This window comes from Xenopus tropicalis, chromosome 2 (genome assembly GCF_000004195.4).
Source record: "Xenopus tropicalis strain Nigerian chromosome 2, UCB_Xtro_10.0, whole genome shotgun sequence".
NCBI lineage: Eukaryota > Metazoa > Chordata > Amphibia > Anura > Pipidae > Xenopus > Xenopus tropicalis.
In genome coordinates this window covers 31,808,911-31,827,054 of record NC_030678.2, presented here as the reverse complement: position 1 = coordinate 31,827,054, position 18,144 = coordinate 31,808,911, and the positions used below count along the sequence as shown (strand labels likewise).

General features: G+C 40.1%; 1 protein-coding gene across 4 annotated transcripts in view; it reads left to right on the top strand.

Moving 5' to 3' along the window:
• abr (ABR, RhoGEF and GTPase activating protein) overlaps positions 1–18,144 on the top strand; it is a 215,730-nt gene that overhangs the window by 69,182 nt on the left and 128,404 nt on the right. For 2 of the 4 annotated variants that reach the window (XM_012957245.3, XM_012957246.3), the window contains exon 2: positions 16,722–16,906. In XM_012957245.3, the coding sequence (XP_012812699.1) occupies positions 16,722–16,906 (185 nt within the window). Of the gene's footprint in view, positions 1–4,811; positions 4,929–16,193; positions 16,907–18,144 lie in introns of those variants that run through there. The other 2 variants (XM_012957248.3, NM_001078845.1) reach the window with 2 other exon arrangements.

Below are 18,144 nucleotides of genomic sequence, written 5' to 3'. Positions count from 1 at the left end.
TAGATAAAGAGCAGCTCATTATACAGCGACTTAATAGTGCGCTGCTGGTTTGTCTGACTTTGCTTATTGGGACGAGGAAGTAGAATATGGCTTTAGTTTCATTTTTAAATTTTCCCCTGTTTAAAGAGATACTGACACCAGAAACAAAACCTTTTTTACATCTATCATATCATTGTCTTTGCATGAGCTTTATAATTTTGCCATAAAATTATTTCCTGATGCTTTTACATTCCCTATCTGATCTCCGATGTTTCTGTATGAGGGGGCGGCCATATTTGTGCAGCAGTAGGCTGTTAGCATTAGAAGCTATAACTGACAGGCTGAGAAGGGACAGTCAGGTTGGCAAAACAGTCAGGTTTAGGAACTTCAAGTAGCAATTGCTTATAAAAGCAGCCCTATCAGTGAAAAAAGATCAACATTACCTATAGGTAACTTTTTATGTAGATTCATAATTTAAAAAGTACTTTTTTCGTGTCAGTATCACTTTAATGCCAGAAATAACAAAAAATCATTGATATTTCTTATTTAAAACAATAGGCAGAATGTGTGTCCAACAGAAGCCCTATTAATTGAGTTCATGTTAAAAAGGGAATGTACTGTCCCTTTAAACATAATGCACCAGTTTGCCGAAATGTGCACAGGGCACCAAATTCAGAGCATCCTTAGTGTATTGAGTAATGTATTGTGACATTCATGCTTCCCTTACAAGAAAAAAAAAAAAAAAAGGCTTAGCATCTTGCATGCAATTTACCAACATGGACGCTAAGTTGTACCTGCCATGGTAATTCACACTTAAGTTGTTGCAATATTTCTAAAACATTGTGTCTTTATAATCTTTTGATTCATGTGACATGCTCCTAGGCATTTGCTGATTACAGATTAGAAGCTGCCATTTGTCCTGAAAAAAGTAATTCTGTAGTTGGGTTGCAGCATTATCTAAGATGCCAAAATAATCAGGTTTCAGGTCTTTCCATAGAACGTAGAAATTCAGTGTGGGTTTCTCCTAATGTACAATATGTGTGTTCTCCGTTTTCCACTGGCAATTTTGCTTTTGTAGAAAGTGCCACAGAGGGATCTGGGTGCCTAAATATAACTGGATCAATGTTGCTATTATTATTTGCTGAATGGATGCAATTCATGGTGATTTAAATAAGTGTATTTTAACTCTTCTGCATTGTCAGGCTGTGTCCTACTTTTGCATTTGCACAAAGCAGTGAACACTTATTAAAGGGACCACAAATTGTATTGGGCATAGTACTGATTCTGCCACTCTGGGTTAGGGATAAATGCGTTCATATGCCAGATGGGGAATGGTCTATTAATACCACTGTCCAAGAACCCTAAATGGAGCCATGGTTATGGAAAATGTAATACTGTTCCTAATAAAATTGGTGTGTAAGCTGATACGGTTGTGGAAGAACCAAAGTAACCAGTAATGATGAATTTGTGTGGCACTCTTCCTTGTTGGCTGCAGTCTTCTTCATTTAATTTTCACTTCCTTCATGAAGAGACTTTATATCCTGGCCACTATGAAAGTTGTGTTTAACTTCCTTCCTTTAAAACAGAAGCATTCTGGTCCCATGGTACAATTGGTTTTGCTTATAATCAATAATGCTTTGTGCCTAGGGAAGGCTCGGGATTATTTTGTTCCCTGCACTGTAGCAAGGAGAGTGCATGATAGAAATAAGCAGCATTGCAGAGAGATAAGGGAGGTAAACAAATCAATAGTCGGCAAGGCCACAATGTGCTCTTAACCCCTCTGCGACCACAGGTGCCCAGAAATATCTGTTGTGCCCCGTTCCTTGGCTCACATGCAGTTCAAACTAGACAATAATAACAATAATACTTCCTAATAAAGGGGTAGTTCACCTTTACAAAAAATATATTCCTTTCAATTTTTTTTTATTATTTTCTAATTTATAATTGTTTCATTTTGATTCCTATAATATCTTTAAGCTAGATCACTGGCCTTCTAAACTAAATTGGCTCATTGCAGTGATATAGTGGCTAAAATTCAAAGCATTCTATTACATGCAAACATTGGCATAACATAGTTTCTCCCCTTTAGTATTTTTCTATGTTAGTAGAATGCTGTGTGACGATGGTTATTAAGCCATTAATATACCCACTTAACTGGAATTCACTTTATTTATAATTTATTGTGAGACACTGCATCCTTTAAACACCCAAGCTTTTAAGTGAAGCTTTAAGAGATAACTATTCATGCACATAATTTGCTTAGTTAGTGGTTTGCATCCGGTCATGGATTGCATTGCCTGGTCTGTGTAAATACTGAGTGCTGGAAAGAATGATCTGGAAAATTATGTGGAACAGACATGGAGGATGCTGTGATTTGCAGTTCCAAAACAGCCAGGAAGGATTTCTGGAATGTACTTTTAAGTGCGGTTGCTACCTTTGCCAGTGACTAAACCTGAACAAAGGGGGCAGGCCTGAAGGCATTGGGGGTGGGGCAGTGATGCTGGGGAGGTTACAATGATGTCAGGCAGGGTTATATACGCCAGGTTGGGGCTGTTGCCTCCCTTTTAACCAAACAGCCTGCAGAAATCTGCTAAATAAATGTAGCCTAATAATGTGTGTTTCTCACCGCTAGAGCTAGATATCGGCCATATTTTTATGCAGCAAAACTGCATTTGTTGGGTAAGGGCAATGGCCCGCGGGGAGATTAGTTGCCTGCAGTTAAATCTTGGCTACCTTGAGCGACTATTAAAAGGGGTATAGATTCACGGGAGGAGGGGGTTATTCTTCCCCTTTACAGAGCGCTGGTAAGGCCATCTAGAATATGCCGTTCAGTTTTGGTCTCCAGTGCTCAAACGGGACATTATTGAGTTAGAGAGGGTCCAGGGAAGGGCAACTAAGCTGGTAAAGGGTATGGAAAGTCTCAGTTATGAAGAAAGACTGGCCAAGTTGGGTCTGTTTACACTGGAGAAGAGGCGCTTAAGAGGTGACATGATATCTATGTATAAATATATAAGGGGATCATATAATAACCTCTTTAATGCTTTATTCACCAGTAGGTTCTTCCAATGGACACGAGGGCACCCACTTCGTTTAGAAGAAAGGAGGTTCCGTCTAAATATTCGGAAAGGATTTTTTATTGTGAGAGCTGTGAAGTTGTGGAATTCCCTCCCCGAATCAGTTGTACTGGCTGATACATTAGATAGCTTCGAGAAGGGGCTGGATGGATTCTTAGCAAGTGAGGGAATACAGGGTTATGGGAGATAGCTCTTAGTACTAGTTGATCCAGGGACTGGTCCGATTGCCATCTTGGAGTCAGGAAGGAATCTTTTCCCCTCTGCAGCAAATTAGAGAGGCTTCACATGGGGTTTTTGCCTTCCTCTGGATCAACTAGAAGTTAGGCAGGTTATATATAGGCATTAAGGTTGAACGTGATGGACGTACGTCTTTTTTTCAACCTAATTTACTATGTTACTATGACTAATCTCCATGAAATGCCTTTCCACTGTCAAATGAATTGCCAGTGGAAAGGCATACGCATAGCTTCGGTTTCCGAAGTTGGGCAAAGTTACCTGCAGGAGTACACTTTGTGCGACTTTACAAATAAGAAGCAACGCATATGGCTTTCCACTGATTATTCACTTTATTGCCGGTGGAATAATAGGGAGATTATTCACCCGCGATAGCCGAGATTTAACTGCGGGCAATTGATCGCCCTGTGGGTCGTCAGCCTAAGGGCTGTGGCAGATGGGGAGACTAGTCGCCCGCGACAAATCTCCCTAGTCACGGGCAACTAGTCTCCCCGAAATACCATCCCACCGGCGAGTATGTAAATCGCCGGTGGGATGGCATATGCAGCGCCGCGATTTCCCCGAAATCAGGGAAGTTGCCTGGAGAGGAAAGTTCTGCGATTTCAGGGAAATCGCAGCGCCGCATATGCCATCCCATCGGCGATTTACATACTCGCCGGTGGGATGGTATTTCAAGGAGACTAGTCGCCCGCGACAAGGGAGATTTGTCGCAGGCGACTAGTTTCCCTGTCTGCCACAGCCCTAAAAGATTAGCAGATAATTAGGCAGTCACAACATAGCCCTTAAACAAACTCCCTAATTATCAAGCATGGAATAAATACTGTGTTTTATAAACTCATCCCATTGTGTTGGCATACAAAAGGGAATGTGTTCTTTTACGGTTCCAAAGGCTCATTTGTATTTTATTGCACTTTTCCCTTCTGAATTAGCATGATCATTATTGGACTGCTCAGTGAAGTGCCCATTTGGGTTGCCACACACTTCATCCCTTAAGGACTCATGCACTCATTACCCTTCCTATTCCTGACAGAGCTAGTCTATGTGCATTATAACAGGAATAGCTGAAATGATGTGAGGACCTTGGAAAGCTCCGGGAACCGTATTACATGCTGCTCTAATGAGTAGGAATCTCTGGCCTTACAGATACATAGCCGGCAAGGGCTGCAGGACAGAGAATGCCTGTCATCTCGAGCTACTGTGTGACGGCTGGAGTAAAACCAGGCAATACAGTACAATCCCTGCTGTCTCATTAAGTAGAATCCAATACTGTTACTCTTGATCCCACATCCATCATGTACTATTCCATAAGCCATTCCCATCCTCCCAGAGATCACCGCCCATACACACACACACTTACAGTCATCCCCAAGAGAGCCCCCTGTGCTGGTAATTGACCGGCTCCTGGCCCATCTACACCCTCCCTCTTTGCAAGCAAGCTCATCTCTCAGTCGTAGGAGCACAAAACTGACAGGGATAGATCTTGATTTCTCTTCTCTCCGTGATATGTCCCTGGATTCCTGGGAAGACAAGGGAAAGTACCAGCAGGATCTACAATAAGGATATTGCATGGATTTAACGGTGCCAGTTTGCAGGCACCTTACTCTGCACAGGAATTGATGGAGTGGCTGCAGGACCAGGGTGGTGAGTGTGGTCCTCTGCCTGTCCTCTGCACCTTATATAAAAGAACATTATGTTGAATCATGGCTAATTTCTCTTTTGGAGCCTTCTTGTTCCTCATACTAACTGCATGCACTGAGTACACTGAGATGACCCCATTTCCCTGCTGACATAAACAGCTGCGGTCCTGATGCTAAAAGCGCTGATATAATGGGTCAAACGCAGCCATCCAGTACCGCTAGAATGGCATAAGGAAGGCCGCGTAAGGCAAACTGCATGAAGTCTCTTTTCCATGAGATTGATTATATTTGTGGAGAGTAAACACTGCCTGTGTTATTGTAAAGTAGAAATCCTTTCCGATACTGAAACTCCTGTGCTAAATTCTGTTAAGCTCCACTTGACTCAAACCTGTGACTTTGTAGCTGTTGCTGCACTGTGACTCCCAGCACCCGCGGTTGATGCAGAGAGCGGGGGGGGTAGTGCAGCAATAGCCGCTCAGCTATCTATGTGTTAGCCTTTTATACACATCAATGAATCAGTCTATTTAATATCAAGTGTTAACTCACCCCCTGCCATTTCCAGTCTTCCTGCTGATACCATCTTATAGGGAAGTCTATACTGTAGTTACTGCTGAGATTCAGGCAAAGGAAGGCATAGGGTGCCCCCTGCATGCCAGTATAATAAATGCATTACCTCATTACAAGTAATTCCTATTTTATGGCAGCACTGGGATGTCACAAAAGGAACTGACATTTTCAAGTATTTATTGTTTTAATGAGCTTCTTATATACCCGTAGATCTACTGACCCAATAGATTTTGTGTCGTTTTCTAATTTATTGTACCACTGAAAAGATGACACTGTAAATAACACACAGTTAAACTCCATCTCCCAGTGGTTCTTATTTGTAAAGAAATGTGTGAAACTGCAGATCTATGTCTATATATATATATATATATATATATATATATATATATATATATATATAGATATATAGATAGATATATATAGATATATATAGATATATATAGATAGTCATATATATATATGACTATCTGGGTGTGGGTTGCTTAAAGTGATCAGAATTCTCTGAGCTACTGCACAGCTGACTATCCACTATCCTTTTGCAGTTGCCTTAATGCAGTTTTCTGCTATTGGAAGGCGTCGCCATGGTAAATTACAGGCAGTTTGAGTCCTCAAATGCTGCCAGGTGTAAAAATAAATTAAAAAAAGATGAAAAAGAATGAAATCTTGTATACATTTGCTGTGCTGGAAAAGCGCATAAGGAAGCACAGATCCCTACAGTCCGATAAACTGTTCATTGGCGTTTAGAAAGAGAAAGAATTGATCAACCCCATATACAGAATATAGCATTTTGTGGCATTTATTTTTAAAGGTCAAACGAAGATAACTAGCACAAACTCACCAGGCAGAGTAAATGGATAATGGGAATTATTATTAATTAAACAGAAACCAGTAAGGCTGCATAGAACACTGGAAGGTAACTTGCAGCCTTGGGTCAGTGAGTCAGTGGATGAGTTCATCAGCGTGACATTATCAGATACAACCTTTAAAGAGCTCAGACTTTAATTTAAAGGAAAACTAAAGCTCAACAAATAAGGCTACACCATAAGTTCTGGGCTTTTGTTCCAGCCAACTGCCACTAAAACCTTTTGGCAGTAAAGATCTGTGCATTCTCAGTTGCCCCCAGTAGCTCCTTATCTTATTTTCTGCTGATTCAAAGCACAAGCTCTGGTCTTCTGGGCCAGACTCACAATATACAGTGTGCATGTATATATTATACAGTTCATGCTACAAGGCTGATTAGTAATTTATTTAGACTTTCACTTCAAGGTAAAGTAAAGCTGAACAAATAATTAGGATATAAATGCTACACCTTCATTCTGGGCTTTTGTACCAGCTGACTGCCACTAAAACCCATTAGCAGGGAAGATCTGTGCCCTCTAAGTTATCCCCAGTAGCTCCCTATCTTGTTTTCTGCTGATTCAAAGCACATGGTGTGTGTGTGTGTGTATATATAATATATATATATACATACATACATACAGTCTTGCTTGCCTGAAAAATCTTGCATAGCGGGGTGCTCAGTGAAATCAATTACATACAACATATATTTGACTGGCACACTCTTATTAAAATTCAGTGTCTTTATTATAAGCACATTGCAAAACAAATCTGAAGTTTTGGTCCTCATCAGGACCTTTCTCAAGGATATATATTTATATATATTTATTTATTATACAGTTCATGCTACAAGTAATTTTTTCAAATACACTTTAAATGTCAGCATAAATACCATTGCATTTAGCAACAGAATTGATTGTCAGCCCTGCAGAGTCAGCTGCTATCACCAACGTAACCTCACTTACTGCTAATGTTTTAAAGATTTCTGACAACCCCTAATCTTAGCTTCTCAACAGCAACCTAGAGTACACTGAGCATGTGCAGTGTCACTGGCACATTTCCTAACCCCATCCAAGATGGGGAGCTGTTTTGGGCAACTTTGAAAACATGAATTATTAATTTTATAGTGATGTTAATTGTCTTGGCTAGTAGAGTAAGTACAGTATATAAAATAAGCTTCTAGCCCTATGCTTTTCAAGGGTTTACTTGTCCTTTAACCCTCTATGCCTACATGGAGGGCAGCATTTGCTGTTTTTGCATCAACACAGATATTTTCTCTGACCAAATGTTTTGTTTATTAGCACCAAGGGAAAGCCTTGCACTAACCAGCTATGATATTGTTAAGTGTTTTGGTTTGGTTAAGCTTTGTGTTTCCAAGGGTTAACACAACAGCCTGGTGCCTCTGGGAATACTTTGGAAATAATTATAGTCCTCCCACGTCTTATCACGCAAGCCTAAGATCTCGTTCTGCTCCAATCTCCCACTAGTTCCTTATTAACCCTTTGTTTTCAGAGCTCGTTTACTTGATATTGTGTTGCCCAACCAAATATCCCCACAGTTAGTGGACGACAGAATAGTCTTAAGCCCATCTTGGTACCTATGTTACATTTTGTAAAGACTTTAATGCTTTAGCATTCAGTAACCTGTAGTGAGTGTGGGGGATGAGGAACATTAGGTAATCAAGTGGGTAGATGCTATTATCAGCTTGTTATTATTAGGTACTGTAGTGTTTGGTAGTTCTGTACAATTCAGAGCAGAACATATACAAACAAAACGTACAAATACAGAACGTGGCACCTTCCCAGCTCATGGGAGCTTCTAATCTAGAAATCTTATCGCTAATTTAACCCATAGAAGGGGCAAATGATTCTGCATCTGTAGTTTTGCAGCTAATTTGCACCGAGGCGCTTGTATGTAAATGAGAGTAAAAATGCTGCAGTATTATTGATGATTAAACTGATTGTTTCTACTCAGTGGTACCATTTATATTTCTTTTGAATTAAATGTAATGTTTTGAATAGAAATGAGACCTTTAACAGTTGGCTCCTCAGCCAAGCAAGTACATTAGGGCCGGTGCATTTATTATACAAGAGGTGTATCAGCCCCAGGCAGAGTGTTAAGGTTTTGGCCCACATTATAAGGGGGCGGTGCATAACCAATTGGCATCCTCATGGCCTCCATTAGAAATCAATGCCCCATACCACCTAGTTGGCATGGCCCCCTCCCCAAGGAGACCCAAACCCTCAGCTTTTCCTGGGCCCTTTGAGTGGTGAGCTATGCAACTAAGTAGAAAAAAAATGTCACATGTGGCCATGCCCACTCTAAACACAACCCACACATCTGTATTGTGGACAACTAGGATGCTGGGAAAAGGGTAACACCAGCCTGGGGAAAAAGGATTTCCCTGGAGGTGCATAACATTTTGGTACTTTCTTTGTCCTTTACTTTCTTAAACTCCTCCCCTGGCCCCTGCATTATTCACATCCCAGATTCAGCTGTAAAACCACTCTTTTGTTCACACTTGTAAGACTTCAGATTTCAAGCACCCACATTCTTCACCTGTTCAACCTTTAAACAGACTGAAGGAGCAGTGCTGGCATTGTGTCGCTGTATGTAGTACAATACAAACTGGTCATCTTGGCGTAGTCATGATCAATTACTTACATGGTCATAATAGGTTTCCTGTCACCTTCCCTACTCTGTCTGCCCTGCTCTACCCTGCCTGTGTGTGCCATACTCTGTTACCATGCTCTGCCAGTATGTGCTATACTCTGCCTGCCCTACCCTGCCTGTGTGTGCCAAACTCTGCCTGCCCTACCCTGCCTCCTGTGTGTGCCATACTCTGCTTGCCCTACCCTGCCTCCTGTGTGTGCCATACTCTGCTTGCCCTACCCTGCCTGTGTGTGCCATACTCTGCTTGCCCTAACCTGCCTGTGTGTGCCATACTCCCCCTGCCCTACTCTGCCTGTGTGTGCAATACTTCCCGTGCCCTTCCCTGCCTATGTGTGCCATACTATGCGACCCCTATGTTGCCTGTGTGTGTGTTATGCATCAGAGTTTTAGGATGACACAGGTTGTGTATTGCAATTTTTAGTGGTTATAATGTAATACACAAGAGCCATCAAAATCTTGTAAGATATAGCTCCTTAATTGGTACTTTCTGATGTCCTAAGTGCTTAGTGCCATATAACTCAGTAAAAGTTGTGTATTGTTCAAAAAAATACTTCCTGTCATTGTATAATTTGAGTTCAGCTTAGTAATAACAAATTAGGTTAAGAGAATCTAAAAGTTATATCCCACTGATAGGTCCCGAATCAACATATGAATAAGCAACAGAAATTTCATTGAGATAAAACAAGATTTATTCGCTGAAATTAAATAAATCATCAAAAAGCAAACATATTAGACATACTATACCAAACAATGGATAGGTGCATCGCAGTGCCTCATGGTACCCACTCTCCTAATGCGTTTCCCACCATGTGGTGCTTCATCAGAGGAGGTGATGAAGGTGACTGCCTGTTGAAGCACCCCATATGTTTGCTTTTTGTTGATTTGTTTAATTTGAGCCAATAAATGTTGTTTTATCTCACTGACATTTCTGTTGCTTATTCATATAATATGAGTTCCCTGACCTGTACAGAAGCACTTTGGTTGCAGCCATGTGCTTTTTATATAGTTATGGAACTCCTCTGAGAGCAGCATCATGTGACAATACTTAGGAAAGACTCTAATAGTTCTCCTGGGAACATGGGATAAAGTGACTCTTTGTAAATGGAATCCTCTGCTAATGGTACAACTAGGAGCCCCGTTACTGATTTGGTAAATGAGGTGTCCCTTGCACATGAGTGGTTATAGAGTAAATACAAATACAAGGCATCAGTCATCCCTATGGTCAATCCCATGATACAGGTGTTTATCAGGAAGCAGCAGAGTCCTCTTGATAACTGCTGGCAGCCTTTATAGGCAGTACTGATAAATGCTTATTTTAGTGCCAAACTATTTGTTTGTGTCCAGGTAGAACAGGGATGAATCCAGTTTTATGGCTGATCCAATATAGGATAAGTAAATACAATCTATATTCACTGTATTTAGTTGAACAGCTTTCTGAGCTTTGAAATGTAACTCAAGCTGACTCCCAATACAGGGGCTCATATGCATGCAGTGTGGAAGGGAACTTCATCTTTAAAGTGACTTTTAGTTTGATGTAGACTTATATTCTGAGACAATTTGCAATAGTTGATTATTTTTATGGTTTTTCATTTAGCTTTTTTTTTCAGCAACTCTTTGGGTTGATATTTCAACAGATATCTAGTTGCTAGGATCTTATTAACCCTAGCAATCAGGCAGTGTTTTAAAGAAAAGACTGATATGAATAGGCCTTTTATAGCCTGCATACAAATATAAATATTAAAAAGTAACAATTGCAATAAAATTATAGTCTCACAGAAAAATAGTTTTTGGCTTCCGGGGTCCCTTATTTGAAACCTTTGAAAAAGAGGAAGCAGAAGAATCAGAAATAGAAATTTTATACAAACTAAAAGTTTGACATTCAGCAGCTATCTGGTTGCTAGGTTCTAAATTACCTTAGCAACCAGGGAGTGGTTTAAATGAGAGGCTGGTACATGAATAGGAGAGGACCTGAAACAGAAGTTATAAACAGTAACAATAAAACTGTAGCTTCACAGCTGCTGGGGTCAGTGACCCCCATTTAAAAGATTGAAGAGCTAGAAGAAGGCAAGTAGCTCAAAACTATACAAAATAAATAATGAAGACCAATTGAAAAGTTGATTAGAATTGGTTAGAAAAAGCAAACCACCCCTTTAATTCTGGGACATGTATGCATGTATCTCACTTTTCATGCACATCCCATGCGACTGGTGGTGTTAAAGTAATATTTTAATAACCTGTTGATGAACCTATTCTTTGGAATGTTTTAGTTGGTCTTTATTATTTATTTTGTATAACTGACAGGTTGGAAAGGGACAGCCAGGTCGCCCAAACAGTCAGGTTTAGGATCTTTAAGTAACAATTACTTGCAAAGCAGCTCTATAGGTAAAAAATAATCAACATGACCTATAGGTCATCATGTACACTGATGTTTTGAAGAGTAGTTTTTTTAGTGTCAGTATCACTTTCATTCTCTAATATGGCAGTATGCCCTGATGGCACAGTATAAGTGCAATGTGCAAATGTAAAAGCTATATCAATATATAAACAAGTTTAAGATGTAACTTTGTTAATTTCACTCTCTACTTGTTATGTTGCACATGGTTTTACAGTGCTCAGAATATGTTTTGGAACACAAAAAAACATAGTATTGTGTCCGTTTGTCTTTTGAGCCCATGGGTGCAGTAAATTGCAATGGTATTTTGGGTTAATAAATCAACTCGTGTGGCAATCCTGAGTGGTATCGCTGATCTGTATCGCACTTAGTCTGGAACCTTCATAAGCCTCATACCTGCAGGTGCATATCTCAGAGAAAAGTTTCTTGAAGTATATCCAGTTTTCGACGGGCATAGTTTCCGGTATGATAACCTTCCCATAGCCTCCTGGAAGTCATTTTAGACTTTAGTTGCAGCAAGTAAGTCATAATGAGTAACCTAGATCCCTTGTGCACTATAGCCACTTTGGTGTAAATGTGAGCCTCTCTTCAGCTGGATAGTTTGGCATATGGATTTGTGTATGCTACTGTTAGCTCACATAGCTTATATTGTTTCATGAAAAAAATGTTCAACACTTGATTTCATCCTCAGAATTATATGTCGCAACCCTCTGGCTTCTGTACAATATGGGTAAAGTACTAAACAGAATAAAGAATATTTCATCAATCATATGGTGTGGCTCTGGGACCTATATTATTTTCCATTCAGCTCTGAGGCTGGAAAATCCATTGATTGGAATACACGTTATTCTCTTGGCTTTCTGTCTGTATACTGCTTTTACTGGTCATTAATTATGCAAATAAGTGCTGATCTGTTATGGAAAGTAGGTGCATGAGTGACTAGTAAGAATAGGAGAAGGGAAGGTATTGCACTTACTAGCTTAAGGTATTTGAGACCTGTTATTTCTCTGGGGAAAAAATCTAATTCCAAGAAATCACCAAACAGGGTTTAATTTTTCCAAATGAAGCTGCCTTGCTTGGTTAAGTATAGCTTAATTATTGTTGCTTGTGGAGCAATGCATTTAAAATGTATGAACGTATAAAGTTGTTGAAGATCCGAACAATGCAGAATGATAAGCTATGCAAGAATGAATAAGCACAAATAAGGGCTTTTAACCACTATGAATGCATTCAGAACATTATGTAAATATGGGTCTGTTTAAATTCTCAGATTGGCCAGAGGAATTCTTTAGAAACTGAATGAATGAATAATATGTAAATGACTGCATGGCTATTTAGTCTGATTTCAGTTTTTCTAAGGGACAGAAATGCAGCATGCAACGTAAGATTGGTTGTGATGACAAATTAAACTAATGAAACTGCAGGGAGATATATCAGGTACCAACTTGACCATTTCTAACCAAGTAGATATCTAATTAACCTGTGGCAGATTGCAGCTGCTAATTCAGACCTTCTGACCGATTTGGCTGCTTATCTGCCCCTGGATGGCCACTCCTGAGGAACCTACCCGACCAATATCTGGCCTACAATTGGCCAGGTTTAATTTTTCTGTCTGATTGGGGGCTTCGTCGGCTTATTGATGTGGTCCTTGGTCCAACGGCCCACTGCCTTTTGTTTTTCGAATTAGCCCAATATCACCCACTTGGTGGGCATATTGGGAGAAGATCTGGCAACCTCGCCAAACAAGCGGATCTTACTGTGTATGGCCACCTTTATAGTTAGGTTGGGTTTGGTCAGATATTCATTGCACTGGCTGGAAGATCCTGTTGAACAAGGACCACATGGGCAATGGATATCTCAATTGGTCTACACAGGACTCCATGTGATCAAGTCACCAGTCAGAGGATCTTTCATTGTATTGCCAAGACTACTGAGATAAGAATACAGCAGCAATGTGTTGGGTACTGTAGTCCCTGATAACAGAAAGTTGCGCTGCATTTTAAAGGTACCCATTAGCTTGTAATAATAGGGACCTGCCGGATATAGGATATTTCTGTAAATATTCCATTCCTTAAGTCTAATAAAAATCATTTAAACATTAAATAAACTCAATAGAACTGTTTTGCCACCAACATAGATTCATGCCGCTCAGGATCAAGTATCTTACTCTGTATGTCCAATGTATGAAACCCACTTATTGTACAGTGCTGCAGAATATGTTGGTGCTTTATAAATAAATGTTAATAATAATAATAATAATAATAAAGTACAAAGTGCTCTTTTATTACAGAGAAAAGGGAATTCTTTTTGTAAAAATGAGAATTATTTGCTTCAAATGGGTGATGGCCTTCCTGAATCTTGGAGCTTTCTGGATAAAAGGTTTCTGGATAAGGGATCCCATACCCATAATCTTTTTTTAAATATCTCAGTGACTAAAATTTTATTCTTTTTAATTCAAAATATACTGACACATTTCATAAGGATCTGAATTTACTGCCCTTTGGTTGAAAATAGGAGCTTGTTAGCCCTTTAAGAAGGAATTATGTTGAAGGTGTCTATAAATGTCTCCCTACCTGAAACTATTGCTGCTCAGAATAAGGACTTCGGCAGTTTTATTTAAGCTCTTGACAAGCTGGAGTCAAGCAGTGAAACAATTGTGTTTCTTCTTTGCCTGTGTTACAGAATGACACATTTCTGGCAAGAAACTCTGTGCCTTTGTACAGCCTGTTGTTAGTGGCTGTTAGTGCCATTACCGTGTGCTAGAGAATGAGCACTATCATCTGGTCTCTCTGTCCCAATGGTGAGAAATACTTAGCTGAGACATGGATTGCATTAGCAGGTTTATTAGCCATAATAAGCTTGGCTCTGGCTACTGGAAAACACTGAAGGGGTAATGTAATAAAATGCATTGTTTGCCCAGGAGCAGTAACCCATAGCAACCTTTTAGCAGGTAGCATTTTATTGGTTGCTATGGGTTACTACTCCTGGGCCTGTGCCCCCCTACATGGGGGTAAATGTAGTCATTGGAAAGCTGTGGACTAGCTGCTGTGTCACACTAGTACTGGGAGCTTAGTACTCTTATTCAATGTTCCCGCTAAGCTTTGCACTTTTTGTTTGTTTGTTTTTTGAGCCCACTGCAAGCCATACATCGAATGGGTACAGTTGCCGGGGATTATATTTAACAAATGTTGCATTCCTGCTCTGTTTGCATCTTAGACCTTTCATATATGAACTGCAGCTCCCATCCATCTGCTGTCTGTGAGATGCTGGGAATTATAGTTCGCAATTGTTTTGAAGGCACACGATGCCCAGCCCTGTGTTATTGAAATGCTTGTTGAATTACAAAGTCTACTTCATAAGTGTTATTGCTGTTGGCCATTTAGAAATGATTGCTAGCAGGTTGCTCTAATGTACTGTGCTCTTTGAAAATCTATACCTGTGCATTCCTTAGTGGAGTGTTGACTTTATTCTGCACTTATGTAGCACATGGGGGGGGGGGGGGGGGGGTATGTAAGGGATTTATCTAGAGAGTGGTCTCTTGCTCTACCCCAATGCAAAGCAACTTCAGCATTAGCCACCTACCCATTGCTCTGGCCTTATATTGTACTGGCCATTGGTGGTTTTCACACAAACTCATTCATGCATGAACTCATTTTTGCTGTAAAAATGTTGTATTCAACATAACCACATTAATAGGGTCATCCAGCCAAATAAATAAATGAATGAAAATATAATTCTAAGCATCATTACAGTATACATTACCAATAATCAATAGGAGATGGCCTGCCCATTATCTAGAGCTTTCTGGATAACAGGTATTCCGATAGCGGATCCCATATCTGTATATGTTTGCGTGGTACTTGCAATATTCTATCCTGGGGTAAAATGAATAGTAAAATAAATACTTGTGCAAACCATGGTTAGTTTAATCAGGAGCCACACTGTAGCAAGGCAGCAATGCTAACTGTGCACTGTGCCACCATGCTGGTGCCCAAATATGCTCTATACACTATTGGGTGCAATTATGCTGCACTGCTGGGAAAGAATAATGCTCTGTGTAAAAACAAAAATGGAACTTTCAGACAGTGTACTTTATCCCTTGCACCACTTTAATAAAAGTCCAATGAATACTTGTCTCCCAGCTGCTTGTTGCACTGCAGCACCCAGAATCCACCATTGGGTGTCTGGGGAAAACATCAACAAACTCTAATTACTGTTTATTTTTATTTTAAAATCCTAATCAGAAATGGTATTTAGTACAGAATAGTGATTTTGTCCATGGCGTGAGTGAGAGGGAGACTCGGGCAGAATGCAGGGCACCATACCTATTACCAGGTATTCTTTCCCTTGCTGCAGTCTGTTTGCTCTGTGTCCATCCCCTTGCGCTGGAGAAACCCACTCTCCACAATAACTGATTAGTACTTTGAAAGTCTCTGCCCGTTTGCTAAAAATCCTGCATTGAAGGTTGCCATGGTGATGCCAGTACCATGGGTTTAGGCCTATGATGATTTTTAAATCTTGAAAACACAGAACAAAAAAAATAGCTTATGAAAAAAAAAAAAAAAGTCTGTAATATCATTCCGTAAAGGTTAATTTTCCCATTTTGGACTGATGATATAGAAATTTTATTTGTGCTTAAACTTGTGCTGCTTGAAAATGGAAAAGCGTGAGCCCCCTCACCCCCCTTCTGTCTCCCTGTGACTCAGAGAAGGAGGCAACTCGCAGGGCCCGGAATAGCTCTGATGCTGTCATCTGCGGACAGCCGCTGATTTTCCTGTTTTCTCAAGCTTACCAGGCTTTCCCTAATCCTATAGATATAGTTTGGCTGTGTTTTTAGTGGTGGCCAATTGACCTTTTAAATCTGCATTTATCAGCAGGCGCGGCTCCTTTACTTCTTGCATCAGACTCTGCCTCTTCCAGGCTTTCGTTCTTTTCTTATTCCCTTTTCCATTGGTTTTATTTTACCCTCTCTATATGCCTGGTTCCTTTCCCATTTTCTTCAGCACCTTCTGCCCTTCTCTTTCTTTACTCTCTAATCCCTCTGTACTTCTGGTTCTCTCATTCCATCGCTGACACCACTTTCCTTTTACACTCATAGCTTTGCATATTTTCACCATCTCTCCTGTAGTCCATCATTCCTGTTATATGTTTCCCTTTTTCTTATTTGTTTTGTCTTCTGTTTATTTTCTTTCATTTCCCTGTTCTTTCCATCTGTTGCCCTGCTAAGGAGTGCAGATGCCAACATGACCCCCAGACACAAGCCGTATGCCTCCTCCCTGGCTGCCCTTATTGAAGGCACTCAACGGCCTTTTTTGTTCCTCGTCACAGATTTTAACTATGGCACGGATGGATATGATGCCGAAGGCAATGAGGAACACAAAAGCTCACGCGAAGGCTCGGAAACGATGCCCTACATTGACGAGTCGCCCACCATGTCTCCCCAGCTCAGTGCCAGGAGCCAGGATAGTGTGGATGGGGTCTCACCAACTCCAACAGAGGTGCTGCTGCCTGGGGTAAGTGCTTGCTTTGCATTGCATAATATGCTATAGTATTTATTTTAGTTCATGAGCACTTTTCTTGAGTCTGTGGAGCCTATTGTATTTCCTTAATATAGATAATATAGCTACAAATCATTCAGGAGAATCCTTCAGACACAACTTTATCCTTGATATGGCCAGCAGGTTGTTTTAGAGGTCTAAATGGCTGATTTTTAGGGGAATGCAACAGGGTACGTAGGAAGGATCTTGTCACTTCTGGAAGCAACCTGGTTAATTATAACCACTAGTAATAATATACTGCTTAATTATAGTGGAGAATCTCCGCAAAACCTGTCCTGGTATTGAGCTGTTTAACCCTCTCCACCCTGTGTTATTCAGGTGCAGCATAACATTATTCCAAGTGCGAAGCCTTCATAGAGAGTGTTCTTATATTGTGCTGAACCTAGTAGTAATCATATCAGTGGAAGTGTGATACGTGTGACAAATATAATCTGCAAGGTGCTATGTGAATAGTGTTACAAATGAGATTTGACTTTATTGACTATATATTTTTGGGAAAGCAGAATTGCCAAGGCAAATACATTTCTCACTGGGTATGTTTTATGTATTTCCCTTGTTTCTTGGGTACTCTATGAGGAATTGTCAGGCTTGATTGAGATCTGACTGGCATTAATTTCTGGGGCAGGAGCCTACATTGTATGAAAGTCAAGGAAACTGCTTAGCAAAGTAATTAGTTGATGGTGACAGCAGAATAAAGGGAAGATGGGAAGGCAGAAGTAAAATCTCTACAGTAACTCCCCCAGGTGATAACTTAAAAGATCAGAAGGCATTTGGATCAAGCTATAATACAACATTGAAATTTGACCTTTTGGGCTTAAAAATTACTATTGGTACTTTAAGATATAAATGCTGTAAATTGCTATTAATGCTAGCCATTAAAGCTCAACTTCTAGCTTTCTTCTACTGGTCTCCTTTGTTTGAACTGCATGCATACAAGACTAAAGGCTTAAAAGGTTTAAAAAGATATTGTATTATGCTGGCCAGTTTGCTGTGGTTTATATTCACTATCATTGTGGATTGGTGGAATGCAACATTTGCTTGTTTTGGAAGCAAGATAGCAGGGACAAATCCAGTGACTGATTTTGAAGGTCCTGAGCTGAATGCCATCTTTAAAACTTGCATTGTTTATACCCATTATTTATACCCTTTTGTATTAGTAAGCCATTTTTTCTAAGTACTACATTCTAAGTACT